Here is a 26,440-nt window from a genome sequence, read left to right as displayed (position 1 = left end):
ATTTTCTCCCCAAGCAAAGTCAGCAATCTGATACAAAGCTATGGACATATTATGGCTTAATTCTAGGGAAACTGGCAATTTTAAAAATACTTTTATTTTATTTTTTCTAATAAAACTGATATCCTTCTAATTTTTTCTTTCTTTCTTTCAAGACCGGGTCTCACTCTGTCACCCAGGCTGGAGTACAGTGGTGCAATCTTGGTTCACTGCAACCTTCGCCTCCTGGGCTCAGGCTCATTTTTTTGAAAGACAAAAAAATGTCTTTCAAAGATACAAATCTCAAAAGAGGATATTATTTATGTCAAACTCACTAGAGGAAAACAAAACATTGGGAGGCTAAAAATTCTGCAATTTCAAACCACTCCCAGTGAATTTTATTTGAAAATTTCCCAGCAACAATAAAGACATGAGAAAAGCTCCAGTTGGCCCTAGTGGATAAGAGAAGGTAAGTTATCTTCCCAAAGTAGTGACGAAGAGGTCCCCAATCAACTTAAAGAGGGCAGCAGAATAATTCAACATCGCATATCCTTATTTCCTCTTTTACTGGCCATTTTGAAAATGAGGGACCCACAGTTTTGTCCAATCTCTTGATTAAAGGGAGGTTCAGAGGATACAGTAAAACCCATGTATCCTGGCAGGACATGGTGGCTCATGCCTGTAATCTCAGCACTTTGGGAGGCTGAGATGGGAGGATGGCTTCCAGCCCAGGAGTTTGAGGCCAGCCTGGGCAATATAGTGAGACCCTGTCTCTATTTTTTTTTTTAAGATGCATCCTTTAGATACAAATTTCCTAAGTTAATTAAACTAGGATTAAAAATGCAAGTGGCTCTGTGAACTACAGACCTTATTCAATCTGGCTGATTGCTAGAGACAGTATTGCATAGCGTTGAAAGTACTCTGAAAGGATAGACTATTCAGGTTAGAATCCCACCTCCAGAGCTTGCTGTGTGACTTTGGACAATTCACTGAACCTCTTTGAATGTTAGCTGCCTCATCTGTAAAATGGGAGTAGAAATAGAAATTTCTACTGGTATGTGGCTTAAATGAGTTAGTCTCAGCAAAGCACTTAGTACTATTGTGGTTTATTCAAAAATGCTCAACATCACTAGTTATCAGAGAAATGCAAATTGAAACCACAATGAGATAGTACCTGACACCTATTACAATAGCAATAGACATTATCAAAGATAACGAGGGTTGGTGAGAAGGTAAGAAAAAGGGAACCCTTGTACGCTGTTGGTGGGAGTGTAAATTAACACAGCCATTATGACAGTGTGGAGGTTCCTCAAAAGACTAAAAATAGAACTACTATATGATCCAGCAATTGCACTCCTGAGTATATACACAAAGGAATTGAAATCAACATGTTAAAGAGATATCTAGGCATCCATGTCCATTGCAGCATTATTCACAATAGCCAACATCAGTGTCCATCAACAGATGAATAGATAATGTGGTACATATACAATGGAATACTATTTAGCCTTAACAAAGGAAATTCTGTCATTTTTGACAACATAGATGAAACTAGAGAACATTATGCTAAGTGAAATAAGCCAGTCACAGAGACACAAATATTGCATAACCTCATTTATGTGTGGAATCAAAAAGTTGAACTTACAGAAGTAGAGAGTAGAATGGTGGTTACCGGAGGCTGGGGGTTGGAAGTGGGAACTGCAGAGATATTGATCAAAGGGTACAAAGTTTTAGTTAGACTGAAGGAATAAGTTTTTGAGATATATCGTACCACATAGTGACCATAGTTAATAATAATGTATTACATATCTCAACATTGTTAGAAGAGTAGATTTGAAATGTTCTCACTCCAAAAAATAAGTATTTGATGTAATGAATATGTAAATTAGCTTGATATAATAATTCCACAGTGTGTGTGTATATATATATATAAAAACACCACACTGTATTCTATAAATATACACAATTATCTGTCAATTAAAAATATTTAAAAAGAACAGTTCTATTGCATAGTAAGTATTAGATATAAAACATTTATTAATAATAACTTTGTTTCAAAATGACAGACACTGATAACCTGAATATACCAAATTTGGTCAACTCTACCCATTCCTTCAAAATCACTGTGGAGTAAACATATGAACAGGAGAAAATATATTAAATGTCAAATGCTTGAATTAAAATAGAAATTTCGTTCACATTCTATAAAAGATGGTTACAAATTATTATTCAGAGCAAAGTTTTAGTTCTGAACTTGAAATTGTGTATAATAAGTGCAGTTTTACAGGTTACAACTGCCAACCTGGTGTTATTCAACTGAAAAATAGCAATAATAAATCCTCCAGTTAACATACATAACATACCTTGAAAACATCCACTTTCCTCCACTCCTTAAGAAGCCTCACTAAAACAAAGATAAAGAAGGTTAAAAAGGGGACAGAGGGACCATATACGCATAAAAACAAAGAAAAGAGGAGAAGAGACAACAGAAAAATGCCACAAAAGTTTAGATATCAGTTGATGTGGGTTGAGTTGCATCTCCCCAAAGGATACATTGACTGTGACCATATTTGGAAATAAGATCTGTGTGAATGGATCAAAAGAAGATAAAGTGATGGCCAGGTGTGGTGGCTCATACCTGTAATCCCAGCACTCTGGGAGGCCAAGGCAGGTGGATTGCTTGAGGTCAAGAGTTCAAGACCAGCCTGACCAACATGGTGAAACCTTGTTTCTAGTAAAAACACAAAATTAGCTGGGCCTCGTGGCACGTGCCTGTAGTCTCAGCTACTCAGGAGGCTGAGGCAGGAAAATTGCTTGAACCCGGGAGGCAGAGGTTGCAGTGAGCCGAGCTGGCACCACTGCACTCCAGCCTGGGCAACAGAGCGAGACTCCATCTCAAAAAAAAAAAAAAAAAAAAAAAGATAAAGTGATACTGGATTAGGGTGGGCCCTAATCTAATGGACTGCTGTCCTTACAAAAAGAGAGAGTTAGACACACAGGCAGATGCTCAGGGAGAACACGTTATGACAGAGGCAGAGATTGGAGTGATTCATCTGCAAGCCAAGGAACGCCAAGGACTGCCAGCAGTCAACAGAAGCTAAAGCAAAGGCATGGCACAGATTGTCCCTCAGAGTCCCCAGGAGGAATCAACCTCCTGACACCTTGATTTTTTATTTCTAGCCTCTGTAACTGTGAGAGAATACATTTCCATAGTTTTAAGCCACCCAGTTTGTGGTAATTGTTATGGCAGCTTTAGGGAGCTAATATACTGGCGAACATATGGACTTCCCAGAGAAAACTGAAACCCAAGTGTTTTCAGAGTGATGCCTGGAAGCAAGCTCACTGATACTGCAGAACCTTACAATGGCTCAGGAATTGGAAGTACCATAGGTCTTCAGTGGGTTGAGCTGAAAAGAGACCATTAAAAGTCTCAGAAGCAGTTAAGACTCCTAGATTTCCTCCCTGGGCAAAGTCAGGGAAACATTCTCTATCCCTCATTCCCAACCTGAAGATTGTTTCTTTTGGGAGATATGGAATCAGAATATGGATTCAGGGACACCAGACACAGCTAAAGGTAAAAATGCTATTATGAAACAGTGGTGTTAAGTGAAGGTATGCATGATAATTAAATCTTATTTTATTTTTGTTTGAGACGGAGTCTCACTGTTGCCCAGGTTGGAGTGCAGTGGTGTGATCTCAGCTCACTACAACCTCTGCCTCCCGGGTTCAAGTGATTCTTGTATCTCAGCCTCCCAAGTAGCTGGGACTACAGGCATGTGCCACTATGCCTGGCTAATTTTTGTATTTTTAGTAGAGATGGGGTTTCACCACATTGGCCAGGCTGGTCTTGAACTCCTGACCTCAAGTGATCCACCCACCTTGGCCTCCCAAAGTGCCGGGATTACAGGCATAAGTCACCACACCCGGTGGAGAGTTAATTTTATGTGTCAACTCGACTGGACCACAGGATGCCCAGATACCTGGTTAAATGGTATTTCTGAGTGTCTGTGAGGGCCCTGAGTAAAAGAGATTACCCTCACCAATGTGGGTGGGCATCGTCTTATCCATTCGGGTCTGAATAAAACAAAAAGGTAGAGGAAGGGAGGATTCACTCTCTCTCTGCTAGATTTCTTGAACTGAATCTTTGATCTTTTCCTGCCCTTGGTGATCCTGGTTTGCAGGACTTCAACTCGAACTAGAATCTACACCATCGGCTCCCCAGTTATCAGGGCTTCAAACTACAATATGGGCTTTCCGGGTCTTCAGCTTGCAGACAGCAGATTGTGCGGCGTCTCAACCCCCATAATCACATGAGCTAATAGATAGGTAGATACAGATATAGGTATAGGTATAGATAAGTAGGTATCTATTCGTTCTGTTTCTCTGAACGGGAGGGAAACCGGACTAATACAGTGCATATAATGAAATTATTAAGATTCCCAGCCTCCTTCCTGCATTGGGCTCCAAGAAGTCTGTATATTCTCAAAGCGAGTAATTAGAAGATTACTCTCTGGAAGAAAATAAACAGCTGGTCCTTTCCCCCATCATCTTACACCTTGTCCAGCAGTGAACAAGCCTTGTCTATGTCCCCAAAGCACCCTTTCAGAGCCTCATTTTACATATAAATTGACAGCAAGGATCACCACACAAGATGAAGAATGTCTCTAGCAGAAACAACAGGGACCAAATATAAACAAACAACCAAAAAAGACTCAAAAGAAACAAAGTCAATGCAGAGTTGTGTAGAAAGCATTTTTTAAAAACCCTATAATTGACATATTCAAAAATAAAAGGAGCTGTATTCATGAAAAATAATGTAATGCTATAAAAGAACAGAGAATTAAGAGCACTTAGGAATGAAGGTATAATAAAGAGAGTAATCTGATAGTCATTTGTCCAATTAAGTTGAAAAAGTCACAGAGAAAGTAGAATAAAAAGATGAAGACATAGAAAATACGGCCGGACAGGTAAGAAAAAACATCAGCCAAGAAGGTCCACGATCTAAATAACAAATTTCAAAAAAAGAAGAGCTATAATAAGGGGGTGGGTAGAAGAAATGATGAAATAAATAATACCAGAAGAATTCCCATAACTGAAGAACATGTGTTTCAGGATTGAAAAACTGACCAATAGGAATGAGAAAAGACCCCTAACCAGGACACTAGATTGTGTCTTAGAACACTGTGAATAAAGAAAAGATCCTAAAGCTTCTTGAGACAAAACAAAGCAGAAACGAAAGCGGTTTACATATCAAGAAATTTAGTGACCTGTGAAGGAGAAGGAAATATAATGACGTAGAGTTTCTCAACAATTCTGGAAGCTAAAATATTGTGGAGCAAGCCCTCCAATATTCCGGGTGAAAATTATTTTCAACCTAGAACTCTGTGCTCAGCCAGAATAAAAACAGTTCCAGATATGCACGCTCTGTGGGAAAAAAAAGACCTGGCAGCAGCCTCCCTTAAGGAACTATTGGCGGCTATGTTCCACAACATGAGGATATATAATCAAGAAAAAGGAAGACACAGATTCAGGAAATAGAGAACTCATCTCAGGAATGAGGAATAAGACCTTCCCATGATGGATGTGAAGGAGGCCCAAGGACATCAGTTGAGAGCTGTGCCTTCCAGATTTTGATGTGCATAGGAATTACCAGGGGATCTTGTTGCAATGCAGATACTGATTCAGTAAGTCGGGGTAGGGCCTGAGATTTGGCGTTTTTAACAAATTCCCTCAGGATGCTGAGGCTGCTGGTTCAGGTACTACACTTTGCGTATCAGGGGTATAGAGAAAAAACAGTCCAAATTGTACCTATAAGACGACGGTACGAAGACAGAGACCAACAGACATTGATTTCCTTCTTGGAGATAATCGGGATTGAATTAGTGTAAGCCAATAACCGTAAAGTAGGGGAGAGAGAGGGATGGGGGAGAAGGAGAAAAGGATTAATATTTTAAGTAAATATAAATGAAGAAAAAACAAGGAAGGGGCTGTATTGAGGACAGCCGCATACATCCAAACTTGCCTCTAGTAGACACCTAAAGAGGAAGGTTGGACCATTCTAACGGATTCAGATTCAGGAGTCTAGGGGTCTCTGGAGCGAGCCTGGAAGATGCTCCTGAAAGCCTAGATGCAGACTATGCGGACAGAAGACGCTCCTTCCCGCGTCCATTAGGGGAGTGGGCGGGGCCTCAATGCGCCCGGCGCCAGGTCTCAGGGGGCGGGGAATGGGCGGGGCCTTTCCCCTAAATTGGCGCGCCCCGGCGGCGCTGAGATTCGGATTGGAGGCTTTTGAACCCGGAAGCAGTTGGGGGCGCTCGGAAGCGGCCGCGTATCGGGGAATTCTGCTGGCGCTGCAGCTGCAGAATGGTCGGCGGTGGCGGGAAGCGCAGGCCCGGCGGGGAGGGGCCGCAGGTACTGCCGGAAAGGCTGTGGGGGCTACGCGGGGCGCTTTGGGTGACAGCCAGGGCACCAGGAGGCAGCGCGTTTCATTCATCCAGTGATTATTAAGCTTGCTGTGTGTCTGAGGGCTGCGGTTTGCTGCGGGGACCCTGCCCAGGGCCGCTGTTTCGCGCCCTGCAGGGGGTTGGACAAGGAAAGTAGCGCTTCTGCGTCTTCTGCCCAGCTCCTCTTGGCGCATTTCCTGGGGAAACGGATTAAGCCAGCCGGCGGTTCATTCATTCGCCCAACCAGATTGATGGGGAACCGATTACATTCTAGACATTGTGCGGGACGCTGCGGATTCGGGGTCAACCCGCCTGCCCCTGCTCCTTGAGCCCCCGGCCTGGGGAGGAGGGGCACAAGCGAATACGCAGTCTACTGTTACTTTTTTGTTTGGGATTATAAAGTTGGTGTGTAAAAAGTGCTATGGAAACACTGAAGGAGGATTTAACAAGTCCCAGGGGGTGTTAAAGAAGACTTTTAAGACAACTCTTTGAAAAAGGGTTTCGAAGGCAGATGAATAAGATTTTGAGACAAAAAACTGTAGGAGATGTTTGGGCATAGCGGAGCGTTCGGCTTGGCTAGAGCCAGGGAAATGGGAAAGAGGGACCTGATCATAAAAGCACTACTGAGAGGGGAGGACGAGAAAGTATGTGCGTTCTCTCGTACTTTACTACGATTTCGGAAGTTCTGTAACCTCCACAGTAGCAATAAGGGGAATCAGGCAGGAAAGAAGTGCCGTTGTGATAACTGAAGTTTTAGAAAAATTCCTCTGGCAGTTCCATAAATCGGACAGGGTGAGACAGTCTTAGAGGGGTTAATTAACTGTTAAAGGGCCGTGCGTATAGACATTCTTCATATTGGCTCATGCACTCTAGGAATACCAGGGCAAAGAAGAAGAGTAGCCTCCGAAGGGGACAGGTGTTCTAAATTCTAGTTGTTAGGGATATGGAGATGCTGAACTAGTGTGTGAGTTAAGGCACAGCTGAAAAAATTCTCTTTTTGAAGGTGCAGTGAAGAACTGCTTTGGTGGAGTGATGTGCACTAGAAATACAATACCAGAAATGAAGATGAGTCTATAGAGACTATAACCATAAAGGCCAGCCTTTGTGTATTATGTGCTAGGACTGTCCTGTGTATTTTTACATATAATAACAGTCCTTGTAACAACCCTGTGATATAGGCACTGTATGCCCTTTTTTGCAGATGAGAAAACAAAACACAGAGGTTACGTAACTTGCCTAAGGTTGGAAATCAGTAGAGTCAGGAGTCTACCCAGGCAACCTAACCATTATGCAAAACTGCCTTTCAGCAAGGAGATTCAGCCTTTTCTAACATCTTCAGTTGGAGCCAGTCTTTGAAAGTCTGAACAAAGACTGTTATAAAAACAGAAGACAGGATAGCTCAGGACTTCATATGTTCCTACTGTTCTATATTTGCTGTTGGAGAAGCAACACAGTGAAGTGGTTGAGAATCTGCTGTGGAGCCAGATTTAAACCTGAGTTTAAATCCCTTCTCTTCCACTTCCTAGTTAGGGACATAGGGAAGTTAACGTCAGTTTCCTCAGCTGTAAGATGAGGTTAATAGTCTCTAGCGATGAGACAGTTGAGGACTAAATGAGTTAATCCACAGAAGGTGCTTAGAACAGTGAAATAGCACAAAATAAGTTCTCAAGAGGTATGACTTACTACTTGTTTTTACTATGATCTTTACTATTTGCTGTTATTGATACTTCTGGAATCATTTTTCAACAGCCTTTTTGTTCAACGTGTTTTTTTTTTTTTAAATAAATCAGACACATTATAATCCTTAGCATAATAAACTGTTACTATATTCATGATTGTCTTTGATCTTATTTATGTTAAGTAGTAAACAGCTGTGAACCCATTGCTCAACCCCAAAGCTGAAACAGACAACAGCTCTACATCTAAACGTGTTCCTCTCCTATGGGTTCAGCCTAACTTCTTCCTGTCAATTATGTTTGATGTAGCTATCCTGAATTTTGTTTTCCCTTGCCTTTTAAAAATAGGCTTATCTCCTATGAGTGTATACCTAAACAATATTTATTCTTAGTGTTTGAACTTCATAAAAAGGCTATCATGCTGCATATAATCAAAGGCTTTTTTCCTCATTAAAAATATTTACTATAGATTGGTCCATATTGTGTAGCCATGCAGTAACCATTCGGTTCATGACAGAGATTGGTTCCAGGGGCTTAGGAGAGCATACACTAATTTTTAAAGCAACAAGAAAACAAACCATCCATCTCATTAGCCAAAGAAAACAGTTAATAGTCTAGTATGCAGTAACACATTTCCATATATCCCAAAATCTGAGCGTACCCAAGTTCCAAAGTTGTTCCTGTGGAACCCGAGTATATGAAAAGTTGGCCCCCTCTATAAGTGGATTTTGCATCCCAAGAATACTGTATTTTTTTATTTGCATTTGGTTGGAAAAAAAATTCATGTATAAGTGGGTCCACAAAATTCAAACTCTTGTTGCTCAAGGGTCAACTGTAGTATTAAGTGTAATAGTCTATTGTTTGGAAGCCTTATAACTATTCTCCTAACAATAGGTATTTCATTTGTTCCGTTTCGTTTGCTCTTGGAATCAATGCCATCATGACCATTCTTGTGTCATCTGATTACATTTTGTAGACGTTGAATAATACCTGACATAACATTAATAAACTTAAGACTACTGGAAAAATGCAAGAATATAAATATGAGAATCATCTAGCTCGGAATTTCTCAACTTGAGCACTGTTGACATTTGGGGCCAGTAGTCCTTGTGGAGGATGCCTATCCTGGGCATTGTAGGATGTGGAGCATACCTGGCCTCTGCCCCACTAGCACCCTTCTTCCGACTGGTGACAACTAAATAGGTCTCCAAATGTCCCCTGGGGGGCAAAATCACCACCAGTTGAGAACCACTGCTCTAGGTAGGAAAGGAAAGAATCCAAAAAGAAAGAATCTAGGTTCATAGAAAGAAAAACAGATTGCTTCTTAGTAAACTAAACATACATAACCTCCCATTAAGCATATTGTCTTTACAGAAATTTATCAAATATCTAGTAGGCATTATAAAACCTAGCATACTTATATAATGAACCTATACTGTGGTAGTCCTAGAGATGAGTATTGTAACTTAATCCTGGCATTTAAAGGCCTTTTCTGAAATAATTGGATTTTTGGCCTAGAGTTTAGTGCTATTCTGCTAGCTTTGTTAGGAACTGTGGATATTTAACATTGTCACTAACTTTCCCTCTTTATTTGGAAAATCAAAAGGGAGGTATCTGTTTTTAAGGCTGGGTAATGAGTAGCTCAGATACAACTCTGGATGTTGCTGAAGAAACAGCTTTTTTTTTTTTTTTTTAATTATACTTTAAGTTCTAGGGTACATGTGCACAATGTGCAGGTTTGTTACATATGTATACATGTGCCATGTTGGTGGACTGCACCTATTAACTGATCATTTACATTAGGTATATCTCCTAATGCTATCCTTCCCTCCTCCCCCCACCCCACGACAGGCCCCAGTGTGTGATGTTCCCCACCCTGTGTCCAAGTGTTCTCATTGTTCAATTCCCACCTATGAGTGAGACCATGCGGTGTTTGGGTTTTTTTCCTTGCGATAGTTTGCTGAGAATGATGGTTTCCAGCTGCATCCATGTCCCTGCAAAAGACGTGAACTCATCCTTTTTTATAGAGAACCAGCTTTTTAACTGATGAATTGCTTATATCCAGTTACTTCTGACTGTTTCTGGTGTGATCAATGAATCTGTTTAAAAGACTCACACCTTTAACCAAAAGAGGGCAAAATTCTTTATTCCTCTCTTCCTGCTCTTTATTATTTCTTTTTTTTTTTTTTTTTTTTTTGCCTTTTTGTTTTTTGTGGTTTCCATTATCTTACAAAAATATATTTAAGGACTTGCTGTGTGGATTCCTCTTAACCACCATATAAACTACTCTTTTTTCCTGTGCCCAAATGAATTCCCAGATTTTACTCAAATACCATTTAGAGAGTTTTGAGGAAAACACATGTATTTCATAGAGCTGGGTGAACAAGAGTGAGTGATACTGTTATGCAAGGAGAGTTACTGAAATTACTAAAGATAATTTGGAGAACTAAAGTTTGTGTGCTAATTTTCAGTGTGAAAAAACAGTTGATGAGAAGAAAAGTAAATTCTGTGAAGCTGATGTCTCCAGTGACCTTCGAAAAGAAATAGAAAATCATTATAAGCTTTCTTTACCTGAAGATTTCTATCACTTCTGGAAGTTCTGTGAAGAACTTGATCCTGTAAAGCCATCTGGTGAGTTGCTCCAGAATCATTCTTGTATTAATGGAAAAAGTAATGTAATAGGAAACGGGCTGGGTGTGGTGGCTCACACTCTGTAATCCCAGCTGAGGGAGGGGGATTGCCTGAGGCCAGGAGTTTGAGACCAACCTGGTCAACATAGTGAGACCCCTTCTCTAGAAAAAAATTAAAAAAAAAAAAAAAGCTATGCATGGTTGCATGTGCCTATAGTCTCAGCTACTTGGGAGACTGAGATGGAAGGATCCCTCCTTAAGCCCAGTAGTTCGAGGTTGCAGTGAGCTCTGATCACTCCAGTCTCAGTGACAGAGCAAGACTCCGTCTCTAAAACATACAATAATTGCCCAGACATGGTGGCTTATGCCTGTAACCCCAGCACTTTGGGAGGCCGAAGCAGGGAGATCACTTGAGGTCGGGAATTTGAGACCAGCCTGGGCAACACAGTGAAACCCTGTCTCTACTGAAAATACAAAACTTAGCTGGACATGGTGGCGCACACCTGTAGTCCCAGCTACTCGGGAGGGTGAGGCATGATCATTGCTTGAACCTGGGAGGCAGAGGCTTCAATGAGCCAAGATTGCGCCACTGCACTGCAACCTGGGTGACAGAGCGCAAGACCTTGTCTCAAAAAAATAAAAAAAAAAAAACCTAACCAAGGATATAAACTGTTCATAGAAAAGGAATATTTTCCAAGATATTTCTGGTAAGAGAAAATATAGAAAGAAATATAGATTAATGCTGTAGTAATGCCACTGTCACCTATTTTTTTGGCAAAGGTAAATAATTTCATTACATTCTGGGGGAATGTGAAGGAAAGCAAGCTCTTTCATATGTTGCAGGAGTTATAACAGTTCTGCTTCCAAGCACTTCTCTTATGGATTACATAAACTAAGAATTACGTGTGAGGATGTTTACTTATGCAAAAAATGGAAAATGGCTTAAATGCCTACCAATACCACATCTATTCATTAGATTTTCATTGTTTTAAAAGAATGAAGCAGATTTTTAGGAAACAATAAACTATCATGCATGAAATAAGTGAAAAAGAAGAGTGTATAGAATATGCTACCATTAGTATTTTTTTAAAAAAGGGAGGGTGAGGAGAGGGAGTACACACATATCCCTGTGTACTTTTCTGTGTGCTTATTTTGTCTCTGAAGGGATAAAGAAACTGTTAATGGGCTATGATCATTACTTCGCACAATGCTATTTAAATTTTTTAACTAGTAAGCACTGTCATACACCATTGATGGAAATGTATATTGATACATATGCTGAATTTTGCCAGTAGATCAAAACAGAACTGTGTAGTTGTTTCTTTAAAAATAGTCATACCTGTATACAAACATTTATTAGCAAAGATGTTCACTGAAACATTTTAGAACAAAAAAAAGAAATATCCCTCAGTAAGAGAATAGATGGTTACCTCTTTATAATGCAGTATCATGCCCTATTAAAAAATCATGTAAAATAACATTGAATAGCATGGAAAAATATTCAGAAAATTTAAATGGGACAGGATGGAGGACAAAAGCAGATTACAAAACAACCCTCAGTTTGTTCCATATTTGTATCTGTTCATGGGGGTGGCGAGTGTGGAAATTTGTTACTGTATAATAGACTATTAACTGTTATCTTTGGCTAATGAGATGGACGGTTTTAGTTTTCTTAATGCTTTAAAAATTAGTGTATGCTCTCCTAAGCTCTAGTTGAGCTGAACTATTTTTCCTGTCAAATTATCTCCATGCTTCTATTCATGTTATTACCTCTTCCAGGAATTTTTTTGCTTTCTTCATCCTTGCCTCCTTATAAAACTGGGTCCTGCCTGGAGTGCTCCCCTCCGTCTTAGAAGCAAGGACCCATTTGAGGTTATGCATTGTACATTTGCACAGACTTCATGTTTTTGTGGTTTGTGAACACTCCCTGTCTGTGATCTGTGAATAGAGAAGGAAGACGGAGTCATCCAGGGTTAGGGTTGGCCAAATACATTGTCAAAGAGTCAGGGGAATCTGGTGTGATTACCTAAGATAGAGGAAAGGGGATAGAAATGTTTTTTTACTTTTTTATTTATTTATTTATTTTTTGAGACAGAGTCTTACCCTGTCACCCAGGCTGGAGTGCAATGGCGCTATCTCATTTCACTGCAACCTCCACCTCCAGGGTTCAAGTGCTTCTTGTACCTCAGCCTCCCCAGTAGCTGGGATTACAGGCGTGAGCCACCACACCTGGCTAATTTTTGTATTTTTAGTAGAGATGGGTTTTGCCATCTTGGCCAGGCTTGTCTCGAACTCCTGACCTCAGGTGATCAGCCCACCTCAGCCTCCCAAAGTGCTGGGATTACAGGTGTGAGCCACCGCACCTGGCCTGTTGTTTACTACTCTTAATCCACACATCTTTGCTATCTTTCTCTCCCTTAACCTGTGTGTGCTACAAGTATTTGAGGCTAACTGCAGTGTGGTAATGGGCCTGTAGAAATGCTAACCAGTCTTGCTTTGGCTAAAATAAGAAACAACAGCAATGTTTAAAATGTTAGGCTAATTCAGTGATAAATTTAAGAGGAAATCCTAAACGTAAATGCCACTTTTCCTGTTACTCTGACTTCTTTTCTATTGAATGTTTATAACTGACATCTTCACACATAGCTCAAGATTTTCTTTTACTTTAGAAACTTTTAAAGACAATTGCTTAGAAATAGTTTACTAACTAAAAGCATTATTTCCTATCTGTCTCCAGAAAGTATTGTCTAAATTTATTTTCTTTATAGATTCACTTTCTGCAAGCCTTGGACTTCAATTAGTTGGTCCTTATGATATCCTTGCTGGAAAACATAAAACGAAGAAAAAATCAACAGGCCTGAATTTTAACCTTCATTGGAGGTTTTACTATGATCCTCCTGAGTTCCAGACCATTACTATTGGAGATAATAAAACTCAGTACCACATGGGGTATTTCAGGTAAAGGATCTTTTCTTCACCTCTAAAATACAGCTGCTGTCCTGCTAATGAGGATAAATAGTTATTCACTAGCCTCACCTATTGCAGAATCTGGCCAGCAGCCCGCAATGCAACGGGTCTCTGTCTTTGTTATCAGGAGGATCGGCAGGTCAAGAAATAATAGACACACACAAGATAGTGAAAGCTGGGTCCAGGGGGGTCACCGCCTTCTGGTCCCGTGGTGCCACCAGTACACTGGAAATACCAGCATTTATTATTAAGTTTAGTGAGGGCAGGGTAGGTTAGTGGGGGATTTAGGGTTGTTTGATTATGAGGTGAGATGGTCACATGGGGATGAAGTAATTCTTTAACATAACATCTGTATGCAGAAGTACAGTGTATAGAGATAAGAATTTACAATATAGTGTATGCATCAGTAATTTCTAACAGAGCCTTAAAACAGAACCACGGTCTTTCCATCACCTATGATTAGCAAGATACTAATCAGCAGTAACAGTTGCAGCAAAAGCTGGTTACAAACAATCCATAGAAACAGGACGTGAAGCTAGACAACCGGTTAGACCAGAAATTCTCAGAAGGGAGTATGTCTTAACCCTAAAGAGGCCTAGAAGAGCCGTAGCAAGATGAGGGCGTTTATAGCCCTATCTTATCCATATGGACAGGCGCCCCCGCCATGCATCTGTTATAGGCTCTCCACAAGGGTCGCATTCCATTCCCAGAGCTATGAACATCTGCTTTTCCGGGATAGGAATCTTGGTGATGTGAAACCTCCCTGACTGCATGTCCGTTCATAGGCTCTCTGCAGGGGGAAGCACATCACACGCTGTTGGCTCATTCTGGCAGTCCACCCTGGCATTGTCTTTATACAATCCTGCATGCAATTTTGTATTTGCAATAATAGGAGCATTTCATCTTTTATTCCGTAGCAATAGTTTCAGGGGGTCTCCCTACATCTCCCCCTTTTCTCTGATTTAAATGAACCATAGCAATCATAGCTTGCTGCTGATCACAATTGGATTGAAGAATATTTTTTCCAACTTTACACATGAACAATAAACTAATAGCACAAATTATACACAGAACAAAATTAACGATAGTGAATCCTCCCAAAGATTTTGCCCATTGAATGGGGTTGAGATTAGATAACCCCTTACAGATACCGTCTAAAACTTCAGCACCAGGTAAAGCAGTTAAGTGTGCTTGAGGGGCCTCAAAAATCTGTTCTTTTAGGTTGCTTATGTCTAAACTTAAATTATCTTCACTTCCTTGTAAATGACGTTTTACTGATTCCCAATTGTGGACAGATTCATTATATTGGAACAGAGTTATACAAAAATCAGAAGTATTCCAATCACATTGCATTTGTAATCTATGTTCTAGACTCATAATTTTATCTCCCATCCATATAACAGTTTGTTAATCGATCATTAATTTGATTGACCAATTTTTGATCAATACTTGACTGAGAATTCCACATCCGAGTAGAATTTTTTGCCATTTATCCACAAAATGAACAGCATGAATAGATTGATGTAATGCAACTCCAGCAGTAGCAGCAGTTGCAGTAACAGCAATCAAGCCCATTATTACTACAGTTAATGTAAAAATAAATCATTTACTCCTTTTAAGAATTTTCTGTAGAATATTATTAATAACCTGGATAGAAGGGGAAGATTCCCAAGGCCTATGTAAGGCTACAGGGAGCCAAATACCTTTGCTGGCTCTGACTATTAAAATACTATGATATTGATTAAAGGATGAGTCAGTACAAGTATACAAGTAACAATTAACACAGGTAATTATGTTGGTGTTTGAATTAATATGCATCTTTCCTACTAATAGCATATATGGTGTTTTAACACAACTTTTAAGTGGTATAGTTTTGTTGGATTCCATATAGATAGTATATATATTTTGGGATGGTATTCTTTTTTGTGAATGTGGGGTAGGAGGAATAGGTTGTACGAGAGGTGGTGGGGGCACATTAGCAATGGGGGGGTATAAGTCCTCATAGTCTTTACTATCCCGTCTTTGAATTGACCTTTTGACGATTGCCATAGTGATATTTTTGGCTGTGTGAAAATAGTAGTGTAAATCAATCTGTTATCTTAGTTTTCGAGGTGACAAGGTGGATTTACTTATAACACTTTCTCCAGCCCAAACTCTCATACCAGTCATAGCTATGGTTAATCTCCATAATTCTGAATGTTCAAGTCCTAAGTGGGGAACAATGAGCCTTGGCTTTGCAGTGGCAACCCCTGCCCCTTTCCACTTAAAAGGAAAAAAGGAGTTAAATATACGACATAATAGGGGAGGGTTGTCACTACTTTTTTGGTAAGCAATATCATAGAGAAAATGTTGACAATCTCTGTGACTTTAACGGCAATCATTAGTAATATGACCTTCAGGAGCCCAGTCAACAATGGTGTAGTGAGAAGGATTAAATAACACAGTTCCTTCTGGACTAACACTATCCTTCCGTATTAATTTGTCAGTATTTGAAGACAAGTTCAGGGGACACGCAGTTCCTAAAGGCTTATATTGGGATGTGTGAATATAATCAGTGATTCCTATTTTGATCTGTTTTAGAGGTTTTAATGAGAACCCTGATACCAAGTGTCCTACAGGAGGGACAGAGTGACTAGATGGTAGTATGACTGCCCAAGTTTGAATATCTAATGAGAGACATCCATTAGTGGGTCCGAGGCACAAAGGTGGATACCTACAACCTAAAGTGATACTGGAAGGGGTTGCTTCTGAAGGTTGGGCAGGACAACGATCATCTACAGAACCAGGCATCCAAACACTATCATTAACATAGACCTTGATAGGAGCATCCATCCATGTCATGGCTCAAATAAGAGGAGGAAAAGGAATATAGGCCCAATATGTATAGTTTTTAACAGTCTGTGGTGTGACAGAGGGTAGAAGGATCAGTGTCATCAGGAGGAGGCACAGGTTGAGGCAGACCTGGATCGCTGCAGACAAGTTGTTCAGGATGACGGACTGGATTGTCTGTCGTAAACGAGTTAGCGTGGTCATTTTCTTCTTTTTGACCATTGGATGTGTTAGTTGTTTCCTGCTGTAGCATTTTTTCAGCAAATTTCTCTGTCTTGTTGTTGCATGCATCTTCAGGACACAATTTCAGGTGTCTAACAGGAATCCAAACAGGAGATTGATGTTCACCTGGGGAAACACAAGCATAGCCTCTTCCCCATGTTAAAATAGAATCTTTTGACCGTATATTAGATTGAACATCTTTCCACCATACTTCCCCTCCATGGTTTACCGTGGGACAGTTACCAGAGAAATGTTTTTCAGCAGCAGTAACAGAACTAGATTTAGGAATATTAAGAAAAATTAACGTGAACAATTCCAAGTTTAGTTGTATGTGAGCGGTAGACAACTCCTTATCCCCCTCTTTTTGTTTAAGTAATTGTAATGTTAAAGTTCTGTTCTTTCTACAAGAGCTTGGCCTTGTGGGTTATAAGGGATACCAGTAATATGTTTAATATGCCACTGATCAAGAAAATTTTTTAAAGCTTTACTGCAATAGGCTGGACCATTGTCTGTTTTGAGCTCACTAGGAATTCCCATCACTGCAAAACATGAAAACATGTTTTTTAACGTGAGAAGTGGCTTCTCCGGTTTGACAGGTAGCCCAGATGAAATTGGAAAAGGTTTCAACTGTGACATGCATATAAGCTAATTTTCCAAAATAAGGAACATGAGTAACATCAATTTGCCAGATAGCATTAGGAGAAGGCCTCGGGGAGATTGTGTGGGTAAGACAAGAAACTGACATTGAGAACAGTGTTGTACAATTTGTTTAGCTTGTTTCCAACTGAGAGAATATTTATGTTTAAGACCTGAGGCATTAGAATGAGTTGATGAAATTGTTCTGCATCTGAATGGCTAGAGAAACTAGAGTATCAACTTTATGATTACCGCTAGATAAAGGTCCAGGCAAATTAGTATGAGATCGAAAGTGAGTGATGAAAAAAGAGTGGTTTCAGTTTCTGACAGTTTTTTGTAACACAGGAAACAAGGAAAATAGATTAGTGTCAGTAGTATTTTTGATGGTAGCTGTTTCTATTGCCTTAGTGGCATGGACTACATAAGCTGAGTCAGAGACAATATTAAGAGACTGATCAAAATCCTGTAATGCAGAGATAACAGCAAACAACTTGGCTTTTTGAGCAGAAGTATATGGAGTAGAAATGACTTTATCTTTTGGTCCTGCATACCCTGCCTCTCCATTGCTGGATCTGTCGGTAAAAATGGTAACGGCTGCCTCTAGTGGTGATGAACGAGTAAGTTTTGGTAGAATCCAGGAAGTATTTCGTAGAAATTAAAAGAATTTTGACTTAGGCAAATGATTATCAGTAGTGCCAATGAAGTCAGCCAGATTAGTCGGCCAGCACAAAAATGTGGAAAAGGCATGTTAAGCTTCATTTTTTGACAAAGGGACCACAATAATGTTTGGATCAAAGCCGTTGATACATTGATGTCCTAATCCAATCAAAGTGGCCATTTGATCAAGATATATTGAAAGAGGTTTAGAGACTGAATTAGGAAGAAATACCCATTCAACTAGAGAATCATTTTATACTATAAGTCCCGTAGGAGAGTGGATGGAAGGAAAAACTAAAAATTGTAAAGGCAAATTTGGGTAGATACAAGAGACTTGTGCCTCTCTCACTCTTTGTTCTACAAAGACAACTCTTGTTTTGGTGGTTTAGATAGAGGGCAAGGGCTGTTTAAATCTGTATCTCCTGATAGAGTGGCAAATAGATGAGATAATGCATAAGTAGGGATGCCTAGGGTTGGTCTGAGATAATTGATGTCACCTAGTAATTTTTGAAAATCATTTAAGGTGTTTAAATTGTCAGTACGAAGTTGGACTGTTGGGGGCTTAATGGAGTGAGCTTCTCGCTGCATTCCTAAGTACAGAAAAGGAGTGGCTTGTTGAATTTTATCAGGGGCAGTGTGGAGTCTTGCATTAGCAACAGCTAATTTTAAAGAAGTAAAACATTGAATTAATTCATCTTTAGTGGGAGCAGCAATCAGTATATCATCCATATAATGAAGAATGTTATTATTTTTAGAAGTCTGTCGGATAGGTTGTAACACAGTACCAAGAAACAACTGACAAATAGCAGGACTGTTAATCATTCCTTGAGGTAAAACTTTCCATTGATATCTAGCTGCGGGAGCTGAATTGTTAACGAAAGGTATAGTGAAAGCAAATTTTTCATGGTCTGACTTGTCTAAAGGAATACAAAAAAAGCAGTCTTTAAGATCAATGATAATTAAAGGCCATTCCCTAGGAATCATGGAGTGGGAGGGCATACTGGGTTGTAACGCCCCCCATAGGTTTAATAACTGCATTAACGGCTCTCAAGTCTGTTACCATCCTCCATTTTCCTGACGTTTTTTGTGCAACAAACAGGCGAGTTCCATGGAGACAAGGAGGGTTCCATAGTGTTTGCTTGTAGTAAGTTATTAACAATTTCAATTAACGCCTCCAACTTGTGTTTGGAAAACATCCACTGCTCTACCCAGAGAAGTGACTCATACATCCATTGTGCAGGGGCAGAGGAAGAGAAGGAGAGTGAGGGTGCCAAGCCTCTGAAAGAAGGGGTCCCAGAGCGTCGAAAGAAACAGTAGGCTTAGAAGAGAGAAGAGGTTCAAAAGGACGAGAAGAATGAGAAACAGGCCATTCAGATGAATGCCATACATCCTCCTCTGGCAGAGGGGGCAACGGCTTAGTAGAAGAAGAGTTAACATATACAGGTTCCAAGATAGGAGGCAGAGGGAGGGGATCATCTCCAGGTTCCTCCTCTTGGGAAGAAAACAAGGAGAGATCGAATTCTTCCTCATCATCAGAAGGAGGGCTAGTAGCGGGGTCAGCTACCCGAGGTAAAGGGAGCGGCTCACCATCCACATTAACTTGTGGCGGTTGAAGAGGATCACCAAACTGAAAAGGAAGTAAAGCAACACGAATAAGAGCCCAGTCAGTCCAAACAGAAATAGGAAGTAAAACACCATCTCTCATGAGTTGGCAGAGCGTGGCGCCAACTCTATCCCAGTCTGATAGGTCCATAGAACCTTTGTCAGGGAACCAAGGACAGTGTCTTACAATTGTCTGAAATAAGAGAATAAGGTTATTGGAATCAGCCTTGATTCTATCCTGTTTAAGAAGTTTAATAAAAGACAGATAAGCCTGGTGTTTAGACTGTGATTGTCCCATAATAACCCTGGAATAATACCAGTCAACAAACCCGAAAAGAGGGGAGAGTCGGAAAAAGCGTACCTGGAGACTTTACCGTTGAGACTGAAGACTAGTCGTCATGAACCCGTACTCGGAGTGCACTGAGCCGAGGAACAAAGAAGGCCACGTTGGGCGCCAGATATTGCGGGATCTGGCCAGCAGCCTGCAATGCAACGGGGCTCTCTCTTTGTTCCCAGGTGGATCAGCAGGTCGAGAAATAATAGACACACACAAGATAGTGAAAGCTGGGTCCAGGGGGGTCACCGCCTTCTGGTCCCATGTGCCGCCAATACACTGGAAATACCAGCATTTATTATTAAGTTTAGTGAGGGCGGAGTAGGTTAGTGAGGGATTTAGAGTCGTTTGATTATGAGGTGAGATGGTCACATGGGGATGAAGTAATTCTTTAACATAACATCTGTATGCAGAAGTACAGTGTATAGAGATAAGAATTTACAATATAGTGTATGCATCAGTAATTTCTAACAGAGCCTTAAAACAGAACCACGGTCTTTCCATCACCTATGATTAGCAAGATACTAATCAGCAGTAACAGTTGCAGCAAAAGCTGGTTACAAACAATCCATAGAAGTAGGACGTGAAGCTAGACAACCGGTTAGACCAGAAATTCTCAGAAGGGAGTATGTCTTAACCTTAAAGAGGCCTAGAAGAGCCGTGGCAAGATGAGGGCGTTTATAGCCCTATCTTATCCATATGGACAGGCGCCCCCCCGCCCCATGTGTCCGTTTATAGGCTCTCCACGAAGTCGCATTCCATTCCCAGAGCTATGAACATCTGCTTTTCCGGGATAGGAATCTTGGTGATGTGAAACCTCCTTGACTGCACGTCTGTTCATAGGCTCTGTGCAGGGGGAAGCACATCACACGCTGTTGGCTCGTTCTGGCAGACCAACCTGGCGTTGTCTTTACACAATCCTGCATGCAATTTTGTATTTGCAATAATAGGAGCATTTCATCTTTTATTCCGTAGCAATAGTTTCAGGGAGTCATCCAAGGTGAAAGGCATATTTTCCCCTGTTGATGGATAGATGAGTCATCTATTGTTCTTGCTGTTACCATTTTAACCTTCCCTAGGATGGGTAAACTCTTTAGGTTTAATCTCACTGATTTTTCCTTTCCTTGTAAACCTTTTTTTTCCCTTTTTGGTTCAGAAGAGCGCTTTTGGCCCAAGAAAGATAATTTAGAGCAGCTGTGCTTAATAAGCCGTGTGCTGCCAGGTGCCACAGTGGCAGATGGTAGTTAAGAGTGGTCTCTGGAGTCACACTGGTCCTCTTGTTTATTATCTGTGTGACCCTGTATCATTAGTGACTGTGACTTTCTGTGACTCGGTTTCCTGTCTTGTAACAATAGGGATAACTGTACATACCTGATGGGAATATTATGAGAATTAAATGAATGCATGCAAAATATTTAGAAGGTTAAGAAATAGAGAAACTCCAGGAGGAAAATTTGTCCATTTGTACCAGTAGAGATGCTATTCTTTAAAGTGAAGATTAAATGTAAGGTAATAGAAGGAACATTCCCAGGGAGAAGTGTTGTAGTACAGTAGAATGCACATGGGGCTACGAATTGAATTATACTGTAGCCAGTGTCCTAACTTACTAGGACCTTGGCTGAGTGATTTAACCTCTCAGTATTTGTTTCCTCAATTTTAAAATAAAAGGATTTGGTTATATACATGAATAAGATCCTTTCATCGGTAATGTTTTACAATCCTTTTTCTTGTTTTTCCTTTTTTTTTTGTATTTGAGTATAAAAGCAACTAGGTCCCAAGAATCTTAGTTTTAGGTTCCGTTATATAAGATTTATCATAGATATTCCTAAGAAACTTGGAGCTTAAAAGTTTTGTTTCATTTAAAAAAAAAAAGGCCTCAACCTAGATCCTTGGGAGGGACCTGGCTTTCCTTTTTAAAAGATATTTTACTGAAGAGCTAAAAAATGACTAGTGTGGGGTTAGCAGATCAAATAATTTGAAGTAGACCATGCTGTATTCCTAGCACTACAATGTAATCATCCTATTTGTGACAGAAAGGGAAAAAAGTATAATAATAGGATGATGTACCTATAATTTGAATAATTTTGAGCTATTGAAATGTCTTTGTAATTTTCGCAGCTATTGTCCATTGTTTGAGGTTGTTACTTACTAAACTGAAAACATTCCATATCTACTACATATACACCAGCAACAGTATAAATGTAAGCCTAACTTTGCAATATTTATAATACTGTAGTGATGGAATTTTTTAACATGTAGTATGTAAATGTGCAGATTTTATACGTGTTGACAAAATAATTTTTCAGCTTGCAAAATGGGACGCAATATTACATTTTTCACTTAAGCAATTTTTGACATCTCCGTTGTTGCTTTCTGAAATGAATGTGAATGCCATCTTTTATGACTGCAACTTGCCTTTTCCATTACAGACATTTTTGTTTGATGTAATCAATAAACTTTGGTATGATTTTAAAAAAAAGGCCTCAAAAAAGGAAAAAAAAAAAAGGCGTAAATTGTTGTCTATAGACCTGAAATCCCACTTGCCTGATAATATAAATTAAGGGCAGCTAAATTTTTAATGTCTTTTGCTTACCCAGGGATTCTCCTGATGAACTTCCTGTGTATGTTGGTATAAATGAAGCAAAGAAAAATTGTATAATTGTTCCAAATGGAGATAATGTATTTGCTGCAGTCAAGTAAGAATATTTTATTTCAATTTCTCTTATATTTGTTTACCATGTTTATACTATATGAGTTCATTACAAAGGGGGTTTGAGGGGCAGGGCGCAGTGGCTCACACCTGTAATTCCAGCACTTTGGGAGGCTGAGGTGGGCAGATCGCTTAGATCAGGGGTTCAAGACCAGCCTGGACAACATGGGGAAACCCCATCGCTACTAAAAATACAAAAATTAGCTGGGGGCATGGTGGCACACACCTGTAATCCCAGCTACTCAGGAGGCTGAGGCAGGAGGATCTCTTGAACACGGGAGGCAGAGGTTGCAGTGAGCCGAGATTGCGCCACTATATTCCAACCTGAGTGACAGAGTGAGACTCTGTCTCCATAAAAAACAAAGCGGATTTGAGGCAAGCCCATAATTGTAGATTTCTAGAGATAATTTCCATGACTTTTGCAGGTAGTCTTATCTATATTGTTATTTTGTCACTCTTCACCAAAAAATACACCTCTTATGTAACTATTTTACTTAAAATAATACTTGACCTCAGGTATTCCATGGCAACATGAACAGTTTTGTTAGACATCTGATTTTAAACGCTTGTTAAGAGTTCATTACTTGTGTACAGTTCAAACAGAAAGGCTTAATAGAGTAAAAAGAGGTGGTCATAAAATCCTTGGAAGGGTTGAGGGAGCAGGCTGAGCTTCCAGGAATGACAGTTGTGTGGCTTACAGTGGATTTTATGTCTCTGCCACCATCAAGAAGCTGGGAAATCGAGAACTGCTGCCACAATGAGTGGCTCTAGGAACACATTATCTTTGGTTTAATCTGGGCCAGGTAAATGGATGCCCTACCGTTTGCCTCTCAGCCCGCCTGAGGCTAAGAACCAGGTGCTGGGATCTCAGCTACAGCTGCTGCAGAACCCTCAGATGCCTCTACAGCTGTGCTCACTGATGGAGATCGTGGAAGCACAGCCTCCACCTGATATCTCTTCTGCCTCAGAGATTTTAAAGTATTGCAGCTGCTTGGAAGAAGCGAGGTCCCATGTGGAGCCTGAGCTAAAGAGTAGTAAGGGAAATGCAGCCAACTTTCATGGGAGGTGATTGGAAGAGAGCTGAGTGAGCCAGTCTGCTGTATCAGTCAGAGACATGACTTGAAGCCATTTTACTTGTCAGCCGCTGTGTAGTTTGCATTGTAATGAAGAAAGCAAACTTTATCCCTTCAAATACAAGTAGATTATCTTTTCTTTGACCTCTTTTAGTCTCTGTCTTTGACTCTCTCTTTAAAGGGTTTTTGTTCCCTGGGATTTGATAATATAAATTTGCAGTAAAGTGAATTCAAACTAAATCAGCCTACTACAACCACTAGACTCGTTCATCCTGGTTTATCTACAGGGCAGCTACATTGTAGATGTCCAAAAATGTTCTTTCTTTTCTAATACCTCTCAGTTTCCTATAAAATGTTGCTTGGTATTTGTAATTTATAACTTCTTTTAAACTCTTCAGATTTACCATTCAATTTAAATTGGTGCCATCTTTATTAGAAACTCCTGTTTTCTTGGTTGTTGTCTGTGTCTTGCACTAGCATGTAAGTTCCACGCGGGCAGAGGGTTTGTTTTCTGCACAGTATCTGCCCCATAGTAGATGCTCCATAAATATTAATTCTATAAATACCTTGGCATGTAGAAACACCTCGTTTTTTCAGGCTGGGTAACATAGTGAGACTGTCTCTTTTTAAAAAACAAGCCTAACTTTTCATTTGTATTATTAGTCATGTCTGAATCTTTTTTAAAAAGAAAGATAACATAGTAGTGGTCATCTAACATAACCCAAGACTCTTCTGGTATCTTTTTTTTTTTTAAGCTAATTGGAGAACACAGACAATGAAAAAGGAAAAAAAAAAATACATGGGCGATAATATTTATAATTTAGGTGAAGATCAGCAAGTGAGTATTTGAGGAACTACCTCCAATAATTTATCTCAAAAACAGGGGTAAAAAGTTACTTGAGATATAACTATTTCAGTATTTCTAAGTATAATAATGGTTTTAGTTTTTTGGGTACCACCTCCTTAAATCAGCTAATCAGAACACTTAATTTCTTTATATATTTTAAAATTTATTTTTATGGCAGACTGAGGAAGGTCTTTCAAGGCATACGTTTGATCAACACATTTTTATTGTCTTTAGTTGTTATTAAATCTTGTGTCTGCAAAATTTAATAGTAACTAAAGAAATGCAAATTAAGCCAGCAAAGATTTTTTTTTAAAGGTTAAAGAATGGTCATAACCAATGATGGTTAGGGTATAAGAACCCTTACTGATGTGTTAATTGGTAAAACTTTTGTGGAAAGCAGTTTGAAAAATGTTTAAAAAACCATATTCTAAGATTTCTTGATAGGTGACATTGCCAGGTACTGTGTGAAGTACACATTTATACCCTTAACTTAGCAATTTCACTTCTAGCTATTTATTAAAGGGATTTTGGACAGGTACAGAAATATGTGTATTTATTACAGATTGTTTATCAAATGAAAAATTGGCAACATATCCAGCAATAGGGAAGATTAGGTAAATGTAAACTATCCATATACTATAATACCTTGTTATTGATTTGTTGAATTTGTTATGAAGTGGGCAAATAACAATAGTGTAGAATGATTCCATTTCATACTGTCTAATGCATATGGAAGTAAACATAATTTTTAAATATCTTTGAACAACAAAATTAGGAATTTTTTCTTTTTTTCCTTCTGCCTTATTTTTTTTCCTAAAATAGCTGAGGTAAATAGTTTTGACCTTGGGTCAGGGACCCTTAGGGTCAAAACTATTTGTAATAATAAAATGTTATTTTTGCACCAATGGCACAAAGGTAATGGTGGATAATACTGTTGTCACCTTGGCAGGAATCAAGATAGTGCCACCAGAGTAGCAGCAGCAGTCGTTGCATTATTCACAGCAGGAACATGCAAATGTATTTAAAAATGTTTGTGATGGAGCCAGGCATGGTGGCTACTCAGGATGTTGAGGTGGGAGCATTGCTCGAGCCCAGGAGTTCAAGCTCATCCTAAGCAACATAGCAAGACCCTGTGCCTGAGTAAAGTCAGTGATGGAGTATACATGTATTAGATGTCTGCCACTGAGTACATCTCTTTAACATTCTGTGATGAAATAGGAAATACATAGAAAGCATTTCTCATACTGAAGTACTGTGGTTTGTCTCAAGGGGGAAAAAAAGCCCTTGTGTGATTGAGTTTTGAGATGAACTTTTCCCCACTTTTAGAAAGAGTGACTCATTGACAAACTCTGGTTATTTGGGTGTAGATACTGGCAGTAATTCTCCCAAATGAACCAAAGAAAACAACTGACTGACTATATTTTTTGCCAGTGATAAAATTCCAGGTTTCAAATAAAAATTCGATTGAGAAACTTATAATACTACTGTGAGTTCAATCGCTTTTTTTTTCATAATGTTATGTAATGGAGTGAATTTGATATATAAGTTTCAACACTTCCATCTGTATACCTTAGTGAACCACTATTTCCAAAGGGCCATTGCATGATGCCATATAACATGCATAGGTACAAATTCGTTTGCATTAAATGCATTCTAATGGGTTTAAAGTCACAGCACAAAATGTTCATGTTCATGGTTATGGCTTCAGTTGCACATTGCAGCTTATCTTTAAGCATCACACAGGAAAGTGTTAGAGTAGGTTTTGGTAGAGACAAAAACTTCCAGAGATAGTCATAATAATGTCATATGTATGGGAAGGCAGCTACCAAGTGCCTTCA

General features: G+C 39.6%; 1 protein-coding gene across 1 annotated transcript in view; it reads left to right on the top strand.

The window, feature by feature from the left end:
- The first annotated feature begins 6,276 nt into the window (after nt 1-6,276).
- The window catches only part of LOC105530315 (chromosome unknown open reading frame, human C4orf27), a 40,604-nt gene continuing 20,440 nt past the window's right edge, over nt 6,277-26,440 (top strand). The window contains exons 1-4 of the mRNA XM_011967812.1: nt 6,277-6,387; nt 10,567-10,726; nt 13,494-13,683; nt 22,570-22,668. Of these exons, the coding sequence (XP_011823202.1) occupies nt 6,340-6,387; nt 10,567-10,726; nt 13,494-13,683; nt 22,570-22,668 (497 nt within the window). The 5' untranslated portion in view covers nt 6,277-6,339. The remainder of the gene's footprint in view (nt 6,388-10,566; nt 10,727-13,493; nt 13,684-22,569; nt 22,669-26,440) is intronic.

Source organism: Mandrillus leucophaeus, unplaced genomic scaffold (genome assembly GCF_000951045.1).
Source record: "Mandrillus leucophaeus isolate KB7577 unplaced genomic scaffold, Mleu.le_1.0 Scaffold81, whole genome shotgun sequence".
NCBI lineage: Eukaryota > Metazoa > Chordata > Mammalia > Primates > Cercopithecidae > Mandrillus > Mandrillus leucophaeus.
Note: the sequence above shows the minus strand (reverse complement) of the source record. Positions and strands in the feature narration are given on the sequence as shown.